We start from the raw sequence: 25,601 nt of genomic DNA, 5'->3' as shown, positions 1-25,601 counted from the left end.
TACAGCTGCGAATACCATATTAGCATAAGGGTCTGATAACATAGCTTATTGGACGTATGTAACAGTCGTCTCGGGAAGGTATTTTGGAAGTATGTTTGAAAAACCTGAAATCGATATACATAATATAGGAGGATACGTCAATGGCTGTACAAGAGTCTGGGGTTTTCGTGGGGTTCAGACCCCAGCGTACGCAGATATCGGTGCAGTGGCTGTATGTTCTGTCAGCAACGAGTGGTATGGTTCTATGCGGAATACGGGATTGACGAAGCTCTAAAACAGATTAGTACATACCGCCGTAGTTCCCGTAAAGCGGGGAGGGTGACTTCCCACCCAAAAACCAGATGGCCCTGACTGGGAAATCGGCTTGAACCGAAAAACCAAAATGAGGTTGGGAAATAAACTGTACCACGTGTCGGGGGTAGAACATACATGCCTAACTGGGAGCGTAATCCGATTGTACGCCTAGATGACCCCACTCATTGAACGCGGGCCTCGACCGTTAAACTGAGCTGCCCTCCACATTCATAGGAAGAGCACCACCCGGAATATCTGAATCAACGAATGAACTGAATGATTAAGCAACATATGCAACATATGCACCTAGAGAAGGACATCATTGCCATTGGCATTGAACACAACACTGCTATACGTCTTCTTGATCAGCAGCACTCACAGCCAATCCAGAACAAGATAAAAATATACATATCCATCAACGGATAATACGTTCAGCCCAATCTTCATCCTGACGCACGGCGGCTTCAACCCTCCACAACACGAGCTGCACGACCGAACAACGACATCACGAAACAACTCACCTCCATCTCCCATCTCCATCTCAATCAAAGTCACCGCAAAAGGCGCTTGGCACCACAGTCTACACTTTTCATCCCTCCTTTACAAACATACAATCATCGGTTACAACTACACTACGACAGGCAACGACTCCTTTCTGATACCGGTCAGTACAGAAGAACAATACAACTCATTCACCATCCGTTGGATGGTAATTCCCACAAAGTCGACAAGTGAAAACATCGTAAATTCAGACAAAGAGAAAGTTGTGATTCGCGTAATCACATCTCACGACAGACAATAGACGACACACTCATCCAGATCACCTCCTCTCGGCTTTTGTATAACTTTGGTCTTTCTACGCGGAATGATTCATCCATCATCCTTGTTGTAGCTCATATCCATTCGGGACAACTCGCCTACCCTAAACTCAACAATACGCTAGAGCCACTCAATACTATTTGTCATCACCAACCAAAAGAAAAATAACAACTTTTTACAACTTCAAAATGTCTTCAATCGCATCTCCACCACCTCCACAAACGCCTTACACCCCTTCACCACTCACCGCATCCACCTCAACTACCGCTTCCGAGCATCGATACACTCCCGCTTCACCCATGCCATCGCCAGCAGCTGGACCCAGCAGTGCCAGTGGGTCCTCAAAATGGAAGAGTGTCTTCAAAATTGGACGTACAGGTGCTAGCATAGGTAAAGGTAAGGAGAATAGACCTGCTTTACCTGTAGAATCGGAGAAAATTCATTTGGGCGATCCTCTACCTCTCCTTAGCAACACAGCCTCTTCCTTCCCACCTCGCGTACCCCAGATACGTTCTCATACCGATCCATATCCACCTACCCATTCTGGTAATCTCATCGAAGAAGTAAATTCCGTCATCAGTAAAAATCCCTCCCAGGATATCGACAATAGCGGTGGATTGTCAAGTGATAGTTTCCATGTAAATGTGGTAGATTCGAACTTGAATACATCTACATCAGAAGAGCAGAGTCGGCCTTTCTCATCGGTAACAAACGATTCTGGATTCACAGCGGACAACTCTTCTAGATCATCCGGTTCACGTAACCATGCAATCACCACACCTTTCGGTAATCCCACTTCCACTTCTGCGTCAGTTTCACCGTCACCTATGAAATCTCCTAGTCATGGAGTGGGATTGGGTGGATTCAAATCTCGCTTCTTTTCTGCTCCCCACTCACATCCTATAGATACAGAAAGTCCAAATGCGAAGGGCAAATCATCAAAATCAGATAAATATAAGGGACTAGGTAAAGAGAATGGGATAGCTGCTCAGACGTATGGACATAAGAAATCAGTTGGATCATCTAGTATATCATCTTCAAATAATGGTAGATCACCTTCAACTTCCACATCACCTAAGACACCCAATAAGAACAATACGTCGAAACGCGATACTTCAGGTGGATTTACCACTCCGTCCGATTCTAGTGGGTTGACACCTAGTAAATCTGGATCAGCAACGGCACGATTCCTTAGAAGAGTGGTTTCAGCACCTAATACGAAAGCACTTTTCTCACCTAATAATCTATTTCAAAATGCCCCCGATGTTCCTCCTCTACCTACTAGTACCAATACCAAACAGCAGCAATTTCCAACACAACCGATATCGCCTGCCGTGGTTGTGGGAAATGGTGAAATTGATTTAACATCTTCACCACCGAGTGAACAGTATGCAACAGCCAGCCCATTCACGACTCCGACCACAATCGCGACCGCGACAAATGGGAATAGCCTAGCACCTTCAGTACATCAAGGAGGATTATCAGCGACTGGAACGAGATCGGCCAGAGCTCATACGACGTCCGCTGCTCAACCTAAGAACATAAGAGAATTGCAAGCTCAATTGGGAGTTGGCGGTAGTCCAGGTAGTCCGGGTGAAGCTCATCATAAGCAGGTGTTCAGAAGGACGTATAGTAGTAATTCCATCAAAACCAGATCGGTAAGTATTCGCTTCCACAGCCTCATCTCAAACCAATCCACGCTGAATGATAAACTTTTGGCATACGTGTTCAGGTTGAAGTTACTCCCTCTTCGTTCCAGAAGATCAAGTTGTTAGGTAAAGGAGATGTAGGAAAAGTGTATTTGGTAAGAGAGAAAAAGACCGATAAGTTATTCGCCATGAAAGGTAAGTGAACACAAAGCCTCAGCTAGATCGAAGTCTAATTCTCGCATGAGCTGATTTCCTTGTCGGGTTTTCTTTGTGTCGTGATAGTTTTATCGAAAAAAGAAATGATCAAGCGAAACAAAATTAAAAGAGCATTAGCAGAGCAAGAGATATTGGCTACAGCCAATCATCCATTCATCGTCACGCTATTCCACTCTTTCCAATCTCAAGATTACCTATTCTTTGTACTTGATGTAAGTTTATTGCTGTTTTTCCCTCGTGGCAGGCCAAGAGCTCACCGTCAATATATAGTACTGTATGGGAGGAGAGTTTTTCCGTGCACTTCAGACTAGACCTGGGAAATGTTTGTCCGAGGAACATGCCAAGTTCTACGCTGCTGAAGTGACGGCTGCTTTGGAGTATCTGCATCTGAATGGGTATATCTATAGGGATCTGAAACCCGAGAGTGAGTGGGGTCGTCCACAACCGTTTATCCTCAAGTCATTTCCACCAATACATGGATACGAGGGACACTATTAGGATCTTATGGTAACAAGCTGATTCCGACTGGCTTTATTAGATATACTGCTGCATCAATCCGGTCATATCATGTTATCAGATTTCGACTTGTCCAAGCAGTCGGGAGAAGCTGGTGGTGCACCTGCGGGTATCAAACATGGTGGTCCTAATGGGGTGAGCTATAGGCTGCTGTTCTGCTAAGGAAACAAGAATCGCGCTGACAGATCAACATTGCAGATGATACTTGTGGACACTAGGTCGTGCATTGCCGATTTCAGGACCAACTCATTTGTAGGAACAGAAGGTACTTTGGCTTGGTCGCGTCTACTCGTCGATTAGACATAGCTGACCGTTCCATATTGAACTTCAGAATACATCGCTCCGGAAGTGATTAAGGGTCATTCACATTCTTCAGCCGTTGACTGGTGGACTCTAGGTATTCTGGTATACGAGATGATCGTGAGCCTGCTAAGCCTTCACTGCAATTGCGCTAGTGACTTGAGCTGACATACTTGGCACGGTAGTTCGCTACTACACCTTTCAAAGGACCTGATAGAAATGCGACATTCGCAAATGTCATGAAGAATGATGTTTGGTATCCCGAGAATCCAGCTGTCACAAGGTGAGCGTGACTCTCATCTTGTAGTAATCGTCTACTTCGCTGTGCTGATCACGGGCATGGACCCCTTAGCTTCTGTAAATCGTTCATTCGAAAATTACTTATCAAAGATGAAAACAAAAGGTTAGGATCAAATTCAGGTGCGAGTGAAGTGAAATCGCATAAATGGTTTGGGTCGGTCAATTGGGGTTTGTTAAGGAATATGACTCCTCCTGTGAGCTTTCCTAAACGCTGCTCAAGGGATGTCATCATAAGCTGACTCAATGCATGTACAGATCATTCCCGCCGAATCGAATGGTATTGATGCTATAAATTTTAGGACGTTGAGGGAAAGCAAGAGTGTGGACTTTGATAGGGATGACGGGGTGAGTGGCTTCTACCTTATCACACTCCTCCAACACTTCTTCTCCTGTTGATCTCCACACTGACCTGGTTCCGCTTTTCAAGGACGTCATTCATGCCAAAGCCGGTAATCCATCCGTGTTAGGTAATTCCACACCGGGTATGTTGACCCCTAAGGAAATCACCATCAACGCTGAGACGCCTTCGTCAAGCATCAGTGGTGGTGGAATTGGTAACAACACGAATAGCGGTGGCGCCGGTGGAAACTCGAGGGATAAAGAAAAGAACCCATTTGAAGAGTTCAGTAGTGTTACGAGACATGTTGGGGAGTGGTAATGAGATTTTTATGTTCCTTTCGTTGTGATTCCTTGTTTTCTTTTCTGTTCTTCCTCTCTTTCGGTTGTGTTGATGATGTTGATCAGTTCTTTGTGGACAGTGAGGAATTGTCGTTTTATCTTTCTTCAATTGAAGATGGCTTTTAGTAGGCCAAGTAGTCGACTTCGTATACAAATTGATCCGAATGTTGTTTATATTGTACTCTGAATCTTTTTCGTAGTTGTTTATATATCTAGATACAGTACATCATTGTCCTCAAGATAGCATGAAAGAAATGAAACTATTCATTTAAATCTGGCGGACATATTCGACTTGGGTTTTGTCATCGTGAAGCGTCACAGCAGATCTTTTGGCCCTTCGTACTGGTATGTCACATCACGATCCAATATACTATGAGGTATCGATGGTCACTCTCATATTCTACCAAATCCCAATGAATATTATGCATATCTCATGATTCCAATATACATATACGTGAATAATTACACATGCAGAACCAAACCTCTTCTAATCTGTTTAGGAACTTCCAACCCAGGTACTTCCACTCTAGGAGCATTGAGTATCCCAACTTGACCTAAAACATATTCCTCAGACCACCAATCATAATCGCTTCTCCATGAATCCGCATTCAACCAATTCGTTTTGTTGGGCACCAAGTGTACAGCTCCAAAGGCATTATGTCGATTTCCATAACATGTGAAATCTACTTTATGTTCGCCTCTTTCTATTTGACCAAGTTCGAAAGCGTACGGTTCATGAACTAATAAAGCGGATCGTTTATTGTCAATATCGACTGAGACGGCCGGTCCAGCAAAATGAGCTACTCTAATCGCAAGTTTATCCTTATCCGTTCCTTCTTGTGGGGATTGCGAAGGGGGAGATTCGAAAGTACAATGATAAGTTAAATTACCAGAGTAAAAAGGTAATCCTTGTCTTGTGATATCACCAAATTCGATCTGATCCAAATTGAGCGGAACGATCGTCGTGGTCCTACCTCTAATTTCGACACCGAAATCACCAAGTAGATAGACTCTCTCCAAGTTCGTTAACATTCCATAATCGTATTCCAATTCTAACGAATGTTTACCAGCTGATAGAGAGGGGAAAGGGATCGTTTTAATTGATTTATCTACCCACCAACCGTTGGGAGTCAAGTCGATAGGCGTGGAATCTAAATAGGCCTTTACTTTATCTGGAGATTCGATCGCCAACGAACTAGATTGAACATCGATCTTCGAATTGATAGCGAATCTTAATCTGAGTTTACCGATAGGTTGTCGTTTAGATTGAGGGATGGTATACGGTTGACGGAATTTCGCTCCTTTGAGGAATAAACCTAAACGTCTTCTCATGAGTTGATCAACTGCTAAGACTTCCTCGGGACCTTGCCAGGGCTCGTCGTTCCATTTGTAATCACAGTAATCAAGTAAAAGAGTATTGGGTTCTTCCAATGACACTGATTGGAGTTTGACCTATACGCAATTTAATGACAATCAGCAAGTACCTCAAGAAGTCATGAGGTCCCAGATCCAACTCACATCGGCAACTTGCTTGTAATGTCTTCTGAGAACGGTTTGATCTTTAGCATTGGGACCGGCCTTTCCTGGCTTGAGTCGCAGAACAACACTCTCACAACCGTCAAACCAGTATTTGAAGGTAGTCCGACCGTTGGCTTGCTCAGTCTTCACTTCCCAAGAAGACCCATTAAAGGTTTCGAGAGCCTATTGAAAACATCAGCGATTGTCCGATTTTTTTCTAATGTGGTAAAGACACTCACTTCCACTGCCCATTCTCCTGTGATATTCAACACAACAGGACATGGCTCCTTCCTATCTGTGTTACAGATAAAGACATATCGTGCATCCCCATCCTGTCTCATTTGGTAGAACAGTGAATCCGCTCGATTGCCCTGGGCTCGATAAAGCGTGGTATCGCTGACGATCATATCCAGATCTCGGTGGAGGTATAGCGCAGAGAGGATCTGAGCTTTTGACCAAGGTAGACTAACCGCCTTGTTGATTTCGAGAGGGTAAGCTGGGATTTGTGCATCGACAAGAGTAGGGGCTATACCAGCAATAATGACTTTACCACCTTTCTCTGCGAACTTCTGTAATCTTACTAGCGTGGTAGATCGAATCGTACGTAGGTTCGGTACGATGACAGCTTCGTAATTACAATGACCGACGGGTAGGGTTTTGCCAATAGAGCTGATATCAGTTTGGTCTGGGAAGAGAGATTCAGAGATGAAATCGAAATCGATATGACCTTTGAGTAACCATTCAGTCAATTCTGCAAACGCTTTTTCCCTATATTCTAGTTCTTCTGAATTTTGATCCTTAGGTCCAAAGCATAACCAATAACTTTCGATTGGGTGGATGACCGCTACTCTAGTTAGAGGTCTACCTCTGGTTAAAGCAGAGTTGACACGGGCAAAATGATCTTCAATCGATTTGTATTCTTTCCACCAAGGTGATTGATAACCTATACAACCAGGGTAATCTCTCTTGGCCTCTCCCTCCATCGTTGACCAGAACAGGTGGTGTACCCTTAAAGTAACTCCTAAAGCAGCTTGCCAATCTCCTTGGCCTTTATGACCTTCAAAAGTGAACTGCCACCCCGTCACACCGTACAGTTCACTCATCAGACCCGAACGACCATACTGACGTGAGACAGATGCAGCCTGTTTGGCAGTATTGAGTTCCTTCTTATCGCACAGCATGTCGATACCTGGGAATTGCATCTCGCGATAACATCGCATGCACTCTCCGTTCTGGGCAGCTTGAGAGGCAAGTGTCGGTTCCTACCAATGAGAACAAAAACAATACATTAGTCTGCTAGTACAGCCAGGTGAAGGAAGTCGGACTTACCCCGTTGAGATGACCAGTACAATACAAGTTATTCTTCGCACACCATTTGGCCAACACACCCATATAATTCGATGCAAACAATTCACAGACATGATCTAAAAATTGGTATTTGGCAATATTGGCATCTTGATTCACTGGATCCCAGATTAAATAAGGTAGTATTTCCAGGAGATCACCTCCTTTAGCTTGCTTGAAGGAATTGACGATATCTCTCGTCCAGGGCAAAAAGACATCTTGGAGTTTCTCTGCTACGCTCAGAGTTGACATGGGACAGATTTGAGGTTCGTCTGTGAACATGGATGGAATGGATTTACCGAATTCGTCACCAACATGTTTCTTATATACTTCATGAGTGAGTTTGACGAATCGTTTCGTCATATCTTCACTTAATAGATCTGTATATGTCTGATCACCGAAGAACCCACTATCGGGGAGAGGTTCGGCATAGGCATACCATACCCTTTCATCTGATTGGATATCATCAGTCGAAGAGATACGACGGGATGACGCTAGACGACCGTTATCTAATTTGATGGCGTAGGTGGCTAGGAGATCACCGAGTTCACTTCGCATTGGAGCGGCGTTGGCGATGGGGAAGGTGCTACGAAGTGATCACTTCAGCACCATCTCATGAAATTGATTCCCTGAAAAAGTCAGGCTCACGGCTTGGTATAACCAATCTCTTCACCATATGCCCAAGGCGTGAACAGAAGATGCTGATGCCTCAATTCCGGATGTCCCTCTAAAACCTTTCCACCGGCAAAACCACTTGGCCATCTATATATTAGGTCAACGACTATTCTCTATACAGATACGAAGTATGATCTGGACTAACCTATCCTCATCATAAAGAAAGGCGTACATCCCCTTCTTCTTAGCAGTCTCGACACACCCTTCGACAATATCCATGAACTCCTCACCCATATAAGGTACGTCTAATCCTACTCTCGTATGCATATGAAACCCTCCCATACCCATCTCCTCGAACATATCGATCTGCTCGAGGGTAGATTTCTTCTCCTGTTTGGTGACCCATCCCCAGAATGGAGCACCGCGGTACTCCCTTGGAGGATCTTGGAAAGTATCCAGAGAGAAGGGTCTCTTGGACGTAGGGTAGCTGAGCGGATTATGTACAGTCATCGTAATTGGCTGATTCGTTCTGACTGAAAGACAGCGTACCAGTGATTGTCTTCATACAGTCATACTAAAATATCAAACTTCAGAATCTTGTCATGCTTAAGTCAATCGGTGGTCCGGTTCAATCATGAGATCACGAGGTGGATTCGGTCTAACCCGAAGAGAAATATCCACCCGTACCATACTTTCGGATGAATGTAACGCCGCCATCATGCAGGGATCGGTGGAGGTCGTCTGTCGTTGAGATGAGAAGCCAGTCCGAAGTACCGGGAGGGTCTGCGGTGCTGCAAATGTAGGATTCCGATGTGGAACTCAGAACAGGATGATGCAGGAATGCTCAAATAGTGAAATCAGGTGAAAAGACGCCGGAACCACCTCATCGGTCATGACCGATCACGCACGGGCCCACTGGTCGCTTGCTAGCAGTTCAACGGATATTGCATGAATACATGCTCATTGTTGCTATGACTTCAGCACTATGATAACCCAAAAAAATATCCATGCACCCCCAGTTTATGCCTTAGAGGCAGCACCTTCACCTCTTTGCAACCTTTGCCATTCTACCAAAGCGTGCATGGCGAGAGCTTGACCGTAAGGCATCGAAGTGATCGCGATGTCCTTGTAGAATTGGAGAGAATGTCCCATACCAGTACCGAAACTGACATTGGCAACTTCACCATCCGGTTGTATTTGAGCGATCACACCGGCCAATCCGGTATCAGCACATTGTCGGTATATAGGGTCAGAGATGAGTCCTCTGCGATTATCATCATCATTTAGCCAGCCGACTTAGTGTTTGGTGTGAAGGAAGGGGGACAACTCACTGTCTTATACCCATGTATATACCTGCAACCACACCAGCAGCGGCACTAGTCTCCACGTAGGAAGTAGGATCGACGATGAGAGTATGCCATAGGCCAGTCTTTGGATCTTGAGATCGTACAAAGGCATCCACTTGTCTTCGCCATATCGATACCAAATGTCTGTAAATTGGGTCGGTGGGTGGAAGCTTGTCGCCCAGGATATCAAGGAACATAGGGATGGATACGGTGATCCAACAATTACCTCTAGCCCAAAGACCTTTAGCGAAATTATGACCTCCATTGGTCTCTGCACCACCTTTACCTCCTTCAAGCTTCTCAGGTGTAAATTGCCATCCGTGGTACCATAATCCCGAAACAGTGTCGGCAAGGTATTTGATGTGAATCAGGAATTGATATTTCGCTTCGTCAATATAATGAGGTCGTTTGAGTAATATACCAATCTTGGCAAGAGGAATAACGGACATCATGAGTGTATCATCCCACAAGTTGTTTTCGTGCATGTTAACGTATGTCACTAAGTCACAATATTAGCGAAAACCTAAAATGGGATATAAGTAGATGAGTTCAGGTTTACTCACTGTGTTGGAAACCACCTTCTTCCGTTCTTGGCAGACCATTCATGATCCATTCAGCCCACTCATCGATCCATCCGTTCCATTTAGGATCTTTCGTTCGTCCATCCTCAACAAAGCAGGCGAGGGAGTAGAAGGGTGACATGGTGTTGATATTTTTAGGTGCTCCTTTACCGTCAGTCCTCTTCCACTGCGTCTCGAACCAGTCAAGAGCGACCTTCAGAGACTTCTGGGCACCGGGGGAGGAAGGGTCAAGGGCTGAGTGCTAGGGCAAGTAACAATGTCAGCAGAGAGTTTGAGACAGCTATCGCTAGGTGGTCCTACTCACATGACATAAGGCGGTAAGAGCGATACCGTGGGTCCACTCCCACGAGAAGACGGTGGGGTGCTCCCATCCCTTTGTGTCTACCAATGTACCATCGTGGACTGTCACGTGTCTGTCAGCTCATACCAGTCATCAAAGAGCACCACACTCACGTTTCAACAAGAATCTACCACTTTGATCTTTGATATGGAGCAGCCCATCCGTCAACAGCGAGATGAGATCTGCGGATTTCTCTTGACTTAGGGAGAGCGGGGCGATGGTGTCGGACATGTTGACTGAGATGGATTCGTATGCTGAGGTAGCAGAAGCAGTTGTGCAAGTTCTGTGTCGTATGGATATAGCAGCAATTGCAGTAGCTGAATTACAGAGATTTATCTAGCTATGCGCTAGACTTTGTGATGTAGTGAAACTTAGATGAGAGATGGGTTGTTATCCGGCTCGGGACAATGAAGAAAATGAACGCGGTATGAACTTGCGCCGACCCTACATCCAGAGTGATATCACGTTGATATGGCGTGGGGTAGATGGGTAGATGAGGTATTTACGTGACCTACAGAGGAAGAGGAAGAGAAGTTTATGATACATCTCGAGATGGGTCACCCTGAATGGTGTCTTTGGGTCACCACCGGGCCGTTTGTTCGGCCCGCGGGAACTCCACGCTAACCTCTCAGGTTTCGGTTTAACAAACTGTCCATCCCTTTCATTCTGGGGGTCTATCAATAATTATGTCATCTCTTTCTAATGCTTGGTCAACATCCTCCTTCGCTAGACGGTATGCACATGAAGGTTCGAGTAGGACACACAAAGTTGGAGACACTAAAGAAGACGTATCCTGAGCTGAATCAGATGTAGCGTAGTCAGACATGAAAGATATATAAAGGTAGCATGGATTTTCTGAACAGCTAACCTTCCTGTCGAATATACTTACTATATCTAAACTTACGCAAAATGTCGAATATCGATAAGGACGATAAAGGCCTTGCTGAGCATATCGAACAGCCAGTCGTTCAAGAACCTCAAAATCTCGAGGCAGGGAAGAAGAAACGAAACGCCAATAGGCAGTTGGACGAGGCGGCCGATCTCCTCAGAGAGAATGGCGGTCATGTTGAATATACCGTAGAGGATCGTAAACGTGTACTGAGGATGGTCGATATCTACGTGTGCATCCCTATGTGCATAGTGAGTGGGCTCCTTTGCTATGAGCCATTCTCAATGTCAAGGTCTAATCGAAACTTTGTACTCGAATAGGTATATCTCGTTCAACAGCTCGATAAAGGAACTGTGGCCCAAGCGGCAGTCTTCGACCTAAAGGAATCCACCGGTCTAGTCGGTTCTCAATACAGTTGGTTATCGTCTTGCGTGTATCTAGCTCAATTGTGCTGTCAGCCTCTCTCTTCCTACGCTTTGGTTGTGTTTCCAGGTACGTATGCGCGTTCCTTTCTCGAGGACTTCCTCCAAGCTAACATCTAGCGACCTGTAAACAGTCAAATATTGGGTTTTGTTCAATTTCACTGCCTGGTCAATCGTGACCATCTGCACAGCAGCCGCTACGAATTTCACAGGACTCATTATAGCCAGGATCCTACTAGGTGGATTCGAAGCTACCATTCTCCCATCTTTCGTCTTGATCACCCAGATGTGGTGGACAAGGAGAGAACAATCTTACCGCACGATTGCTTATCAAATTGCCAACTCTGCCGCTGCCATCTTTGGTCCCCTCATCGCGTTTGGTGTGGGTCATGTCAGCTCAAGCATACGACCTTATCAAGGTATATTCTTATGTATGGGTGCAATCTCCCTTGCAGGAGTTCCTGTCGTAAGGCTTCTTTCCTCCATACATAGTCTTCTTAACGACTTCTGACTTCCTTGTGATTACTCAGGTATGGTACCTTTTACCAAATTCACCTACAAATGCCAAATTCTTGCGTAAAGGAGATGATCGATTAATCGCCTTAGACCGATTGAGAGAAAACAACACAGGTACCAAATCCTCGACCTGGAAATGGAGTCAGGTGTGGGAGACCTACCGAGATCCAAAGACATACATGTGGGCAGCGATGTATCTTTGTACTTCCACTCCTAGTGGTGGTTTCGGCGCATTCAGTGGTTTGATCACAAAAGGTTTTGGATTCGATTCTTTCGAGGTAGGCGCAACATTTCAAAAACCCTCTGAGGCGGCCAGATGCTGATGTAGCACGGTACGGGTAGAGTATCTTAATGCAAATTCCGACGGGGTTCATCGGTATCTTCACCTTGTTGATTGCTATCTACTGTACCAATCGATGGAAAACCCGATGGGCAGTCATTGCTATTGTCACGCTCTTCCCCATAGCTGGTGCTTCAGCGATGGTCAAGGTTTCAAGGTCTCAATCTGGCGCTTTGTTGGCCTCGTATTACGTAGCATACCCCTTGGCTGGTATTCGTGAGTCTTGTCTGCACTTTTCTGGATATGCGGTATTGACATGAACTTCTTAGAACCACTACTCTACTCGTGGGCTAACTTAAACCAAGCTGGAACAACAAAACGAGTTGTCGTTTTCGCCACTATGTTTGTCTTCCAATGTGCCGGTGAGTCTTGCCTACCACAGCATTCTCATTTGATCGAACGTTTGCTCATTCCCTTTTGCGTTAACAGGTAACGTCATTGGTCCACAAGGTACGTATACCGAATATTCTATAAATAATTCAGCTAATCGCCATAATGACCCATAGTCTACCTTGAAAAGGAAGCACCCATATATTCAACAGGTCTCTACGTCGATATAGGCTGTTGGGTAGTCCTCGTCCTGCTAGTCATAGGAATGCGAGTGTACCTAGGAGCGCTCAACAAGAAACAAGCCGCACGAAGAGCCGCAATGGGCTTACCGGAAAACTTGCAGGACATGTCAATTATGACTAACGAAGAGGCCGCTGCTTACAAGGTCGAATTGACTGAACATATGAAAGCCAATGGATTGGATGAAGCGAAATTGTACGAAAATGCATTTGAGGACATGACTGATTACGAGTACGTATATCACATTTCTTTGTCTTTTCATACGCTTTCGACCCTGCTATGAGCTCTGAAAATGAAGTCGCACGGCTGATGGGTTTATCATGATTAGGAATCCCGCTTTCATCTATGTTTTGTAAAAAACGGGAACAATCAATGACGAGCACCAAAGGGGAGATGATATAGAAATCTAGAGTTTATAGCAGAACAAGCAAATTCAAAACCATATGTAGCTTATACAGACGATCCAAGGTATCTCAGATGCAGACAATAGACACATGAACTTTTCACTTCTTCCTACAACACTTTCCTAGTTGACAATACGGGGATTTGCCTAGAGACAACCACCAGTGACATCTTGCAGGAAGGAAACAAGGCCATTCAATATATGATATATTGTCAATAGAGAAAACCAAAGAGTACAAAACAGTAAATGAGATTTAACGAGGCAAGAACAGAGATTTTCTAGGGTGCAAAGGGAGTTGACACCTGAACTAAAATTCCAAATGAAGAAGTGAATACAAATTTCCTTTTCTTTTCGATCTAACAACTTTGATTTTATCACAGAACCATAACAACTGATTGAATTTTGCTTAATAAGGGTGAGCGTGTATATTGTTTTTGAGTATGAAGGAATATACGGCCAGTTGAGTGACCCTTCCAATTCGTGAGGTACACCAGATTACCAAGAGTATCTAAATAATGGGTTCTGGAAGGATTGACAAACAGACGATTAATCTCAAATTCAGCAGTAAAACATATCTGGGTGGACTAGACTTACCTGTTTATCCGTAAGATCCTTCCATTCCTCCGCCACACCATCATCAGGTCTTGAAGCTCTCCAGATCTCCTCCTCCTTGACCTTCCTTTTATTGTCCCGCCAGCATATAAATCCATAAGCAGCGATGAATAATATGGACAGACAGTAGAAAATGAGCATCGACATGACTGCGCTTCGATAGAGGGGGGCTTCGGGAGTACGGAAAGCTACGAGTTGTCAAGATGAGTCAGACACAATATTTTAGGACTACTGCATATGTCCAATATGGAGGACATACTTTGCGGTCCGATCAAATTGCCGACACAGTAACCCTGTAATCCCACTGTCAGAACCTCATCCAATCCAGCGCGAAAGACGATGCTGGTTCGGACTTACCCAGTAACTGATACCAAAGACAGCAACTTTCTTGCTGGTTCCTGAAACATTGGCGTAGAGGATGGAAGATCCGAAGATAATGTACTAGACAGAGTAGCCTTGGAATCAATTCAAGTGTTTCACATCAACCGAAAACTCCGCGAAAACTCCAACTCACAGGAGCCCAGTAGCAATACATGATGAATAGTGCGGCGAGGGATCCACCTTTGTTACTCCTTGGGATTTCTTTCAACATGATTGTTCCGGTGAGACAAACTGACAACCAAATGAATCAGCGTGACACATAGATCGATAAGTGCGTAGTGAATATAGACCTACCGAGAACGGCCGCGATGGTACAAAGGGTTGGCTGTCTAGTCTTCGTGGCCAGCCTGGCGAAGGCAAGTGAGGAAACCCAACTAATTACTCCTGTAGGGATCGCCAGGAGCGTGACCTCTTTGACAGTATAGCCCAAAGATTGTACGATGAGCGAGTTGAAGCCGATAAGACCGCCATTGGGAATGTTCAAGCTGACATTCTGTTGTAATGGTCAGTCGCAGAGATCTTGAGAATGGTATGCGAGGGAGTGTGGCACTTACGATGATAAACTGCAATCACGCAATGGGTCAGTCATGATTGACATAATCAATGAAATGGATGACCCGGGCCAGTCTTGCACTATCAGAGTAAGAAATGACTGAACAACTCACGATCAACCAAGTCTTCACATCGAGCAAAGCCTCTTTGATTTGATCCCATTTGATTTTGTGGTTCATCACTCCAGTCTGGTTAGAAGCTGTTCTTCGGATGGCAATAACTTTCTGTCGATCGTTCTAGGGGATCAGGGGATGAGTCATAACCCTAAATAATCGATAAGACACGATTGGCCACGCCAGGCTGACTACTTACCAACCACCAAGCTTCGGCAGGGTTAGCGGGAATCACAAAGAAATTTGCGGTTCCGACCATAACTGAGAAGCAGCCCATAAGAACAAAGAGCAGTCTCCATCTTGCGATAGGTCCAGGGTTGTAGAACTGAAGGGCAAAAGACAGAAGACCGTTTACGACAGAGGACAAGGTACTAAACCTGTATAACGGGAAAAATCGTCAGTTTAACTTCTTCTGCTGAAGCCAAGCCTAAGAGCGTTTCTACACCGGACAAGGCTAAGAAAAGACTCGCATCATTCCGGTACGCCATCCCTGCTCCGACTTGCGCCACCACATGGAGATCTAGAGCCCAACAGAATGATTTTAGTGTTCAAGAAGGACGAGGAAGCATCGATAACAGAACGGGGAAATGACATACCACCATACCGGTTGCCGAATGACCTGCACCTTCAAAAGCCCCCAGGAACAGACGGCAGACAATGAGTCCAGCAAAGTTCTTCACTGCAGATGTACCGAACGTAGTTATACCGTAGCAAAAGACGTTGAACCCGATTGCTGCATCACGAAGCAAGACTTGTCAGTGGAAGAACGGACAGTGGAAGAAACTGGGAGTATCGTTGATGGAAGAATGGCTAGTAGAGAGGGAGTTCGAGATGTGACTGCCACAGTTGCACGTGCGCGAAGGTCGCCGCTTACTCACTTCTGCCAATGGGGAATTTCTGGAAGATCCATGATTGAGGAAACACAAATGCGATACAGGTGAAGTAGATTGCTGAATTTGCCCATGAATATTGTTGTCCGACCAATTTTAGGTCAGTACGTAGGCCGAATGTGACTGCAGTTCCGAGCAAGCTGCGAAAATGCGAGAAAAACGGTCAGATGATTTAACAAAAATGATTAGGAGGGACGAACACCTTGTCTGTGCCACTCATGAGGTTCGCGAGCCATATCAAAGGCATGACGATGAGGTCAATCTATATGAGTCTATCTTCAGTATATACTGCTTGTGCACGAGGATATGCAGAGCACCGACCTTCCATTTCACGGCTCTCTCCTCCTCTGGGGTCCACGGTGCAAGGAGCTCGGCCGCATTGGGTCGTTTCGCGACTTCCGCCAAGAAAGCAGCTGCCACATCGTACTACCTCAAGGCGCGTCAGCTACCTCCTACATCACCCAAAGGTCATAATCGTAATACATACAATCTCGAGCTTCTCTTCAGTCAACTCAGCAGGATTAACATCAAGAACTTTGACTTCGTCCTGCTGAACGTTCTTCTCTTCGTCAATACCTAAATTAGTGGACATGTTTATTATCGAAGGGTTGATGTATCGCTGCTGGGGGAAAATGGTATGGTAATCATTGCAAGGTGATTCGCACTGGTACATATATCCTGTTCATCCCTGCGATAAGGCATATGACATGGTCGATAAGCTATCTGTTATTCGCGGGTCACTGTTCCGGGATTCCGTATGCTTATTATGCGCGTGAGAGACAGAAGTCAAGTGACTTGCAGTTCTGTGTGGAGGATTCTCGGGGTTCCGTAGCAGTCGGTCACATCTCTCACTTCGGATTCTCCCCAGTTCAGGCGGAAGACAGAAGGTGACCCGAAGTGCGAGATAAGAAAGCAGGCTATTCTGTAAGCTTCTTTTCCCCATTTAATTCATCCAGGTACGTCTCATGTTTTCTAATGCTTACACCAATCACCTGACGTGTATCAGTCAAATACAGCGGTCTACCACGCAAGAAGCCTTATCGTCATCGGAACCCTTTTCTCAATCGTTCCCTGAGATTCATCAAAATCGAAAATACGCTAGCAAACGCCCAGGATCGGCTTAATCCGTCAGTGCGCTTCTTCACATCACACTCAACCATCTTCCGCTTGTTGCCTATCTTTCACCTATCTGGTGCATCTATCACTGGCGGAATGCTACTTCCGCGAATCCGTTATGGCTCATCCTCAGCTACGTGACCTATCGACCATTAAAATGAGGCTTGTATCTCACCACCGCTTCTTGAGTTCATCATCACTTGAAGTTACTCAAGGACTTCAGTTACTACTACCAGACCAATATGCCCATCGCACTTAAGGACCTCGAGAAGGTCAGAATCTGTATTGATAGAGGGGGAACCTTCTGCGTGAGTGTCATCACGCTGCGGGATCGTAGCTGTCCCGACTGACATCCCTACAGGATGTGATCGCTATGACAGAGACGAAAGGTAATCACCTTGTGAAACTTCTCTCAGTTGACCCCTCCAAGTTAGTCCAGTCCTTCCAGTAGGCTCACCATATAGCTAATCAAAGATGTTCAGTTATCCGGATGCACCTCGAGAAGGTGTCCGACGTGTTCTCGAGTGGTTCACAGGCGAGAAGATTCCAAGAGATCAGCCAATTGACACGTCCCGCATTGAGTACCTTCGTATGGGTACCACAGTTGCTACGAACGCTCTATTGGAAAGAAAAGGTGAGAGGTGTGCTTTATTGATAGTAAGTCTACATCTCCACTATATGCACTCTGGCCCGGATCCCAAACTGACTGCCGTACATCTAGACCAAGGGTTTCAAGGATGGCCTAGAAATTGGTACTCAAAGTAGACCCTTCCTTTTCCAACTCGCCATCAAAAAAGTAAGTTCCTTAAGACTATCCCTTCAAATTATGATCTTGCTTACGATAGTTAACCGCAGCCTGATGTACTGTACACCAAGGTGGTCGAGATAGATGAGAGGCTCGCTTTGGACTGGCCTGGTCTTAAGGGTGATCCAGCTGTCACACAAGCCGGAGAACTGGTTACCGGTCCAAGTGGTGCTCCGATGAGAATCTTGAAACCGGTCGGTGAGTGTTCCACTTTAAAGCAAAAGCGTTCAACGGCATGTGCTGATTCCCTGGAAGATCCCGACGCTGTCCGAAAAGACTTGCAAGCTCTGTACGATGAGGGATATCGATCCATTGCGATTGTCCTGGTACACAGTTACCTTTACGACGCTCACGAGAAGCAGGTAGAAGCTATCGCCAAAGAAATTGGATTCCGACACATCTCCGTTTCAGCTGATCTACAACCTATGATCAACCTGGTGTCACGTGGTTCAAGTGCTACCGCCGATTCGTATCTTACACCTGAAGTTAGAAGATACCTTGAAGGTTTCGCTTCGGGTTTCAAAGGTGGGCTCGACGATTCATCATGCAGGGTCAACTTCATGCAGTCGGATGGGTCGTTATGTGATTTCAGGAAGTTCTCAGGTCTCAAAGCTATCTTATGTGGGTTCATCATGACCCTAAATAAGGCCAAAGAGATAGTCACTGACAAGTGAAACATATAGCTGGACCTGCTGGGGGCGTCGTCGGTTATGCCAGAACCTGTTATGATACCCTTGATGGTTCCCCTGTTGTGGGCTTCGATATGGGTGGCACTGTAAGTGCAAGTGCTATTTGTTTCGCATCTCAATGCTAACTACCAATCCAGTCAACCGATGTTTCCCGATATGGAGGAAAGTACGAGCACGTATTTGAGACTACCACCGCGGGTGTGACTATCCAAACCCCTCAGCTTGATATCAACACTGTCGCTGCTGGAGGTGGCAGTATTCTCACCTACCGAAACGGACTCTTCGTGGTTGGTCCAGAGTCAGCTGGTGCCCATCCAGGTCCAGCATGTTACAGGTGCGTTTGTTACCTATGACTGCGGTGATTCTCAACAATTTGATGCTGACTTGCCAACAGGAAAGGAGGACCTCTGACAGTCACGGATGCGAACCTGTTCCTTGGTCGACTCCACATTGATTCATTCCCTAAGATTTTCGGTCCCACAGAGGATCAGCCATTGGATTATGATATCGTCCGACAGAAGTTCGAAGAACTAACTAAAAGCATCAACGCCGAGAACAACAGTTCTCTTACTGCTGCTGAAGTGGCATGTGGTTTCGTCAACGTCGCCAACTCGTCAATGGCTAGACCTATCCGAGCTTTAACTGAACAACGAGGTTTCGCTACCAGTGCTCACAACCTTGCATGTTTCGGTGGTGCAGGTGGTCAACATGCTTGTGCTTTGGCTGCTTTGTTGGGAATGCACAATGTTTTGGTGCACAAGTAAGTCAATAAACTAGTCAAATAAGGGCTTTTTTTGCTGAGAATTTGCATTCGTAGATATTCTTCATTGCTTTCCGCCTACGGTATGGCATTGGCAGATATCGCTGTAGATGTCAGCGAACCATGTCAATACCAGTACAACGCAAAAACTCTTCCAACTCTTCTCGATCGAATTGAAAAGCTGAAATCCAAAGCGCACGAGCGACTCATCGCGCAAGGCGTTCACGAGAGAGATGTCACTTATGAGTGCTACCTCAATATCAAGTACAGAGGAAGTGATACCAAATTGATGATCCTGCAACCTAAGGATGGCGACTTCGCTCGAGCTTTCATCGAACAGCACAAACGGGAATTCTCGTTCACTCTCGAAGCTCCCATCGAAGTTGAAGATATTAGAGTACGAGGAATTGGTTTGGGCGAAGACGCAGAGAAGAATAACGTATCCACCTACGTCGAAGAGCTCACTCAACTTCCGGATGTTCCCGTAGCCAAGGACGCTCACTTTGCAAGTAGTGATATTTATTTCGAAGAAATCGGCAAATTCTCTCCAGTCATGTTATACAAGCTGGAAACTCTTGCTCCTGGGACTACGATCAAAGGACCCGCAATCATCCTTGATGCAACTCAGACTATCCTTGTGCACCCTCAGAACACTGCTCGAATATTGAAGGAACACGTTTAGTAAGTTCTCATAGTTAAAGACTGACATCGATCGCTGCATCAAGCTAATACGGACTTTTCTGTTATCTAAGCATTGATGTCGGACTTGGACCTCGAAAACAATTGTCCACCGAGATCGTGGATCCCATCCAGTTGTCCATCTTCTCTCATCGTTTCATGGGAATTGCCGAGCAAATGGGAAGAGCACTTCAGAAGACCGCTGTATCGCTGCAAATCAAAGAGCGTCTAGAGTGAGTGTCACACCAACATGCGGAACCCCATATATATCGCTGATGTCATTCTTTCAGCTTCTCGTGTGCTATCTTTGGTCCAGACGGTGCTCTAGTCGCCAATGCGCCGAACGTACCTGTTCATTTAGGAAGTATGCAGTACGCCGTAACGTTCCAAGCAAACTTACACAAAGGGAAATTGCGAGCGGGCGACGTCCTTGTATCCAATACACCACGGAGCGGTGGAACCCACCTGCCAGATATAACTGTCATTCAACCTGTCTTTGATGACTCAGGAGAAGATATCGTGTTCTGGGTAGCAGCCAGAGGACACCACGGAGATATCGGTGGAATCGATGGCAACCCGATGTGAGTCGATCTTCTCTCATTGTGCCGTACTAAGCTGATCATGCAATTAGGCATCCCGATGCGACGGAGAGTTGGGAAGAAGGAGCAGCCATCGACTCATTGTTCCTTGTCCGAGATGGGGTTTTCAACGAGAAGGATATCGTCGACATTTTCATGAAAGCAGGGAAAGCTGATACTCGGGTAAAAGCTACTAGAGGATTGGACAAGAATCTTTCAGATCTCAAAGCCCAATGTGCTGCCTGCGCCGTTGGGTCCGCCCAGATCCACTCTCTTTTCGGTGAATATGGCAAGACTGTCGTACAGCATTACATGGCAGCTATCCGAACCAATGCAGAATTGGCAGTAAGAAACTTCCTTAAGGGCAGAGGTAGCGAGCCTCTCATCGCTGAGGACTATATGGGTAAGCATATAATCTCTCTTGTACATGTCCGTTGCTGACTTCATGTATAGATGACGGCACGATCATCAAGCTTCGTATCGACATCGACCCAGAGGAGGGTTCGGCTACCTTCGACTTTACTGGAACTAGCTGTGAATCACTATCTAATCTCAACGCCCCTAGATCGGTCACCCAATCAGCCCTCATTTACAGTCTTCGAACTCTTATCGGTACAGACATGCCGTTGAATGCAGGTGTACTCGCTCCTGTCACTCTTATCATACCGGACAATACGATCTTATCTCCATCCTTGGATGCTGCTGTCTCTTCAGGTAATACCGAGACATCGCAGAGAGTGGTCGATACAGTGTTTAAGGCTTTCGAAGCCTGCGCGGCATCCCAGGGATGTATGAATACCTTCCATTCGGATTATGAAGACATGTCGTATGGTGAAACAAGTAAGTGTAATCAGGGTCCCGCTTCACTATGAATGCTGATCGTGCATTTCACTTCCAGTATGTGGTGGTGCGGGAGCCGGACCGACATGGAAGGGGCAGTCTGCTGTACACGTAAATGTGAGTCACCATTCAAGAGGATGCCACAAGGAAGATTCTGATTTCTCGACGGCATTACAGATGACAAACACTCGAATCGGAGATGTTGAAGTTGCCGAAAAACGATTCCCACTGTTGATCAGAGAATTTTCCATCAGAAGAGGCTCAGGTGGAAAGGGCATGAACAACGGAGGAGATGGGATTCATAGGGAATACGAACTAAGAGCGGACATGATGTCTTCTATCGTAGGTGAAAGAAGGGTGAATCAGCCGTACGGTATGCACGGTGGACAACCAGGAGAACGAGGGGCCACCTATCTAGTCAGAAAGAGCCATCTTGGCGAGGGCACGAGAAAGGTCAAACTTAGACCAAGTGCAGCTACCAAGTAAGTGCTCGAGTGCTTGGCAATGCCATTGCGTAGGGTATTGCGCTGATATCATCTCATAATAGGGTTAAAGCGGGAGATAGAATCATTGTACATAGTCCTGGTGGGGGAGCTTATGGCGCAGTCGAGTCAGACGATTCGTCACGTCCCTCGAAGCGGGCAAAAATCAATATCGTCCCAGCCGCTAAGCTGGCTCATCCTAAGCTGGTAGCGAGGGCAAATGGAAGTCTGGCTGATTATGCCGCCACTCAAGAAAGCTGTGATTAAGTGTAACCGTAGATTCTCGGATTTCATGATAATTGTATTTCGTAGTTTTTCTTGGTTCTTATGCAAATTGAATAGGTCAGCTCTCTGCCACAGCTCACACGCTCGTGTAGCATACAGTACGGTGTTATTTATGGGGGAATTTGGATAATCATTGCAATAAGTGGCTCCTGATTCGAGAGCGAAATCGCCCACGGGACCAAATTGAGAGAGACTCTTATCGGAAACCCGGATTGCACTTGTTCACAATTCCGCTTGTTTGGTTCACATCCATCGTTAGCTTATCTCCCAGAGTCGCATAACACCAGCTAGTCACATCACAAGACAAACAAAGCATGAGCGACCTCGCAACATCCTCAGGGACAGCTTTTGGCCATGACCCCGCCCACAAGAACATGCGTAAAGTGACGCATATTGCGAAGGCATGCGTTAGGTGTCGCCGACGGTGAGCTTGTCTTTTGACTGGGGCATACGGGATCAACTATCGATATTGTTTTGACTGACGCAGTCAATCCGTTGATAGGAAAGTGCGATGTAATGGTGAACATCCTTGTGCGGAATGTGCGGAGAAGGAGACAGACTGTATATACGAGAAAGATGATCGGAGACGGTAGGTAATCACCTTCTATCATGGGAGCAGAGGCTATGCTGATCGATCCGACCTTAGTACCAAATCAGACATGGATGACGTAAAGGATAGGATTGCAAGACTGGAGAGAATGCTACAACGACCATCCTCGGTCCACTCGGAGAGTAATCCACTGAATCGCAATTCCAGTTCCCCTCCTCCATCAGCGAAGACAGCTCGTTCGGGCCCATCGATACCAACGGGATCTCTCGATGACTCTCACTTCTCCAACTTCGTCAATTTCGATAGTCTCCCAGGGGATTCCGGTCCATCCACATCCAATCTACGTGAATCGAATACTACCTCCAGTAGCTCACGTTATCCGGACTTGGCCTTGTCGTCCTCCCATTTTGATCGTTTGAAATCCACATCTGGTAATGGTTCATCAGTCCAATATGGAGCGACTTCAATATGGACACACGACAATTACGACGCTCCTACCGTTCCATCAAATGACTCAAGAGGTCCAGAACTCCTACCTGGGGAATGGGTAGATTGGGGCAAGAATCTACCTCCAACTCTGATGAGGGTTCTGACCAAAACTATACATGATCGCGCCATCGACCACTATGCTGCATATTACGCTTCCTGGTGTATGGTCTTAGATTCAGAAGCTTTCAAGAAGGATCTGGTAATTTGCAACATCTCGTCGATAAATCTTCAACCGTCATCTTCGCCAAAGTGGACATCGCATTATTCCCCATTTCTGCACAACGTCGTACTTGGGTTGGGCCTGTATTACAACAGAGAGGCATGGCCTGAAGCATTTGCCGTCTTAAAAGAGTGCTTTGTCGATCACTGCACGCGACTTTTCAAGCAGGAGTTTGAAAGACCGCCGTTGAGCGCTTTGAGAGCTGTCAATTTGTTCGCGACGTGAGTTCAGCATCTATTATCAGACTATGTAAATGCTAATTGTCCGCTCAGATGCCTGAACCAGCCACCAATGGGTGCTCATGATTATGGATACACTTATTATGGGATGACAGTAGCTATGATCCAAGTTGTGCGTTGTTTATGACCGGTTATAAGTGATTATCGCTGAACATCCCATGTAGCTGGGCTTGAACATCAATGTTAGTGCGCAGATACCCTATAAGACGATCTAGAGTACTTGGCTCACCCACGTTGCAACAGTGCGAAGCATATGTTACCCAAGGTAGAATGTCACAATTAGAATATGAATCCCGAAATGCCGCTTATTGGGCTGCATATCTATACGACCTGGTAGGTTTTGACATATTGTCTACCCCTTCATCCATTTGTTACATGCCGATACTTGTCACCTAGTTACGCTCTATATCAGCTGGTCGTAATCCCATGATCGCTATTTCACGACCCGAGATACCTTTTCCCGTGATCTCGGGGGAAATGGATGATACTCCTTGGTATAGCTCTGCCAGCTCGATAGGGCAAGAAACTAGATTAGGTCATACTCTCAACGGAATCAAGTCAATGAGGTCGACTGTATTCCACTGGACAGCCAGGTTAGGTTGTCTTCTGGCAAAAGTCGTGGACACCTTGTGAGTCACTGTTTCTCATTTCCGAAATTATAGCTCATTGACTGATGCCGTGTGTCACCTGAAGGTACTCGACGAAGAATGAGCCCGTCAATAGGGACGAGGTGATCGACGAGATATCGTCAAGCTTGAATAATTGGTACAACGAACAACCATTCGCAGATCCAAAAATTATCCCTTTACCCCATGTGATCCTCCTACATATCGCATATCATCTTACGAGGATATTCCTTTTCAGACCATTTTATCGGTCGAATGTGACGTCTTTAGAAGTATCTCCAGCAGACCAGTGCGACAGAGCGGCGAAATCCATCCTTGGCCTTCTTAAGGTGAGCATTTGCCGATGGTATCAAAATACCAGATCGGCGAGATGTTGACAAAACAATGCGGCTGCCCTAGCTTTACGATCGATATCACGGGCTCAGATATGGGGTGGGAACCTTCATGAATGCCACATTCACGAGTGCGACTGTCTTCTTGCTTCGAGCAGTGGAGGATCAAGCAGATCCAGTCAATCTGCATAGTAGACAGAGTTCGAAGGATATCGAGGAGATCGTGAGTGCCAATGTTGTCACGATCATTTAAAGAATAGCCCTTTGAAACACAAATCCTCCAAGTTTCTCCTTTGGCACATCATGGGCGAAGCTGACAATCCTGTGGGCGCATATAGACATACTTCATGTCGCAACTAGGTGATTCTTCTACTTCATCACGAAAGAAGTCGTCGGCATGATATGATCACTGACTACCTCCTTATAGCAATCACATTCCACGAAGCAGGTCGAGGGTTAAACATCTTACAATCGTTATGCTCAGAGTGGCTTCCATCCTTGGCAAGCAATCGAGAAGATACTGGACTGAACAGTCAGGTAGAGGCGATAGCCAGTGGTATCCCTCCTAGCGAAATGTTCGACCTTCAGAACGGTGATAGTGGGAATGCGGTGCCCATGATGGGATATCAGAATTTCCTGGCTGAATTCCCAATGGATGATAGCTTTTATAATGCTCTGTTGTCCTTTGTGGGAGGAACGTAAATGTCG

General features: G+C 45.9%; 7 protein-coding genes across 7 annotated transcripts; 4 read left to right on the top strand and 3 right to left on the bottom strand.

Moving 5' to 3' along the window:
* Positions 1-1,301: 1,301 nt before the first annotated feature.
* On the top strand, positions 1,302-4,752 carry L199_007975 (uncharacterized protein; the record flags this gene model as incomplete). The annotated part of the gene is made up of 11 exons (XM_064893661.1): positions 1,302-2,771; positions 2,846-2,957; positions 3,045-3,190; positions 3,249-3,402; positions 3,517-3,629; positions 3,693-3,759; positions 3,826-3,914; positions 3,980-4,077; positions 4,147-4,288; positions 4,350-4,439; positions 4,522-4,752. 11 exons carry the CDS (start codon positions 1,302-1,304, stop codon positions 4,750-4,752), a joined length of 2,712 nt encoding a protein of 903 aa, XP_064749733.1.
* Positions 4,753-5,234: 482 nt separating this feature from the next.
* L199_007974 (uncharacterized protein) lies at positions 5,235-8,759 on the bottom strand (the record flags this gene model as incomplete). The annotated part of the gene is made up of 6 exons (XM_064893660.1): positions 5,235-6,224; positions 6,291-6,473; positions 6,530-7,552; positions 7,620-8,220; positions 8,283-8,396; positions 8,455-8,759. 6 exons carry the CDS (start codon positions 8,757-8,759, stop codon positions 5,235-5,237), a joined length of 3,216 nt encoding a protein of 1,071 aa, XP_064749732.1.
* A 510-nt stretch (positions 8,760-9,269) lies between these two features.
* L199_007973 (uncharacterized protein) lies at positions 9,270-10,747 on the bottom strand (the record flags this gene model as incomplete). Its single annotated transcript, XM_064893659.1, has 5 exons — positions 9,270-9,513; positions 9,581-10,094; positions 10,159-10,417; positions 10,481-10,578; positions 10,630-10,747. 5 exons carry the CDS (start codon positions 10,745-10,747, stop codon positions 9,270-9,272), a joined length of 1,233 nt encoding a protein of 410 aa, XP_064749731.1.
* A 678-nt stretch (positions 10,748-11,425) lies between these two features.
* L199_007972 (uncharacterized protein) lies at positions 11,426-13,609 on the top strand (the record flags this gene model as incomplete). Its single annotated transcript, XM_064893658.1, has 9 exons — positions 11,426-11,656; positions 11,726-11,897; positions 11,962-12,293; positions 12,358-12,621; positions 12,686-12,899; positions 12,953-13,045; positions 13,113-13,133; positions 13,190-13,484; positions 13,582-13,609. 9 exons carry the CDS (start codon positions 11,426-11,428, stop codon positions 13,607-13,609), a joined length of 1,650 nt encoding a protein of 549 aa, XP_064749730.1.
* Positions 13,610-14,151: 542 nt separating this feature from the next.
* L199_007971 (uncharacterized protein) lies at positions 14,152-16,796 on the bottom strand (the record flags this gene model as incomplete). Its single annotated transcript, XM_064893657.1, has 14 exons — positions 14,152-14,178; positions 14,251-14,456; positions 14,528-14,561; positions 14,626-14,709; positions 14,783-14,880; positions 14,944-15,142; positions 15,315-15,437; positions 15,514-15,691; positions 15,785-15,834; positions 15,911-16,047; positions 16,193-16,344; positions 16,405-16,466; positions 16,526-16,630; positions 16,692-16,796. The coding sequence occupies 14 exons, from the start codon at positions 16,794-16,796 to the stop codon at positions 14,152-14,154; spliced, it is 1,560 nt and encodes a 519-aa protein (XP_064749729.1).
* Positions 16,797-17,562: 766 nt separating this feature from the next.
* L199_007970 (uncharacterized protein) lies at positions 17,563-22,419 on the top strand (the record flags this gene model as incomplete). Its single annotated transcript, XM_064893656.1, has 17 exons — positions 17,563-17,628; positions 17,682-17,749; positions 17,803-17,977; positions 18,042-18,116; positions 18,176-18,323; positions 18,381-18,746; positions 18,809-18,900; positions 18,952-19,148; positions 19,209-19,574; positions 19,632-20,255; positions 20,327-20,485; positions 20,543-20,833; positions 20,884-21,233; positions 21,284-21,670; positions 21,729-21,787; positions 21,848-22,152; positions 22,218-22,419. The coding sequence occupies 17 exons, from the start codon at positions 17,563-17,565 to the stop codon at positions 22,417-22,419; spliced, it is 3,930 nt and encodes a 1,309-aa protein (XP_064749728.1).
* Positions 22,420-22,751: 332 nt separating this feature from the next.
* On the top strand, positions 22,752-25,595 carry L199_007969 (uncharacterized protein; the record flags this gene model as incomplete). Its single annotated transcript, XM_064893655.1, has 11 exons — positions 22,752-22,861; positions 22,940-23,026; positions 23,084-23,917; positions 23,969-24,047; positions 24,100-24,117; positions 24,179-24,268; positions 24,332-24,564; positions 24,629-24,890; positions 24,961-25,116; positions 25,232-25,253; positions 25,321-25,595. The coding sequence occupies 11 exons, from the start codon at positions 22,752-22,754 to the stop codon at positions 25,593-25,595; spliced, it is 2,166 nt and encodes a 721-aa protein (XP_064749727.1).
* Positions 25,596-25,601: the final 6 nt, after the last annotated feature.

This window comes from Kwoniella botswanensis, chromosome 3, assembly GCF_036426115.1.
Source record: "Kwoniella botswanensis chromosome 3, complete sequence".
NCBI lineage: Eukaryota > Fungi > Basidiomycota > Tremellomycetes > Tremellales > Cryptococcaceae > Kwoniella > Kwoniella botswanensis.
The sequence above is the reverse complement of the archived record's forward strand: the minus strand, read 5'-3'. Positions and strand labels throughout refer to the sequence as shown.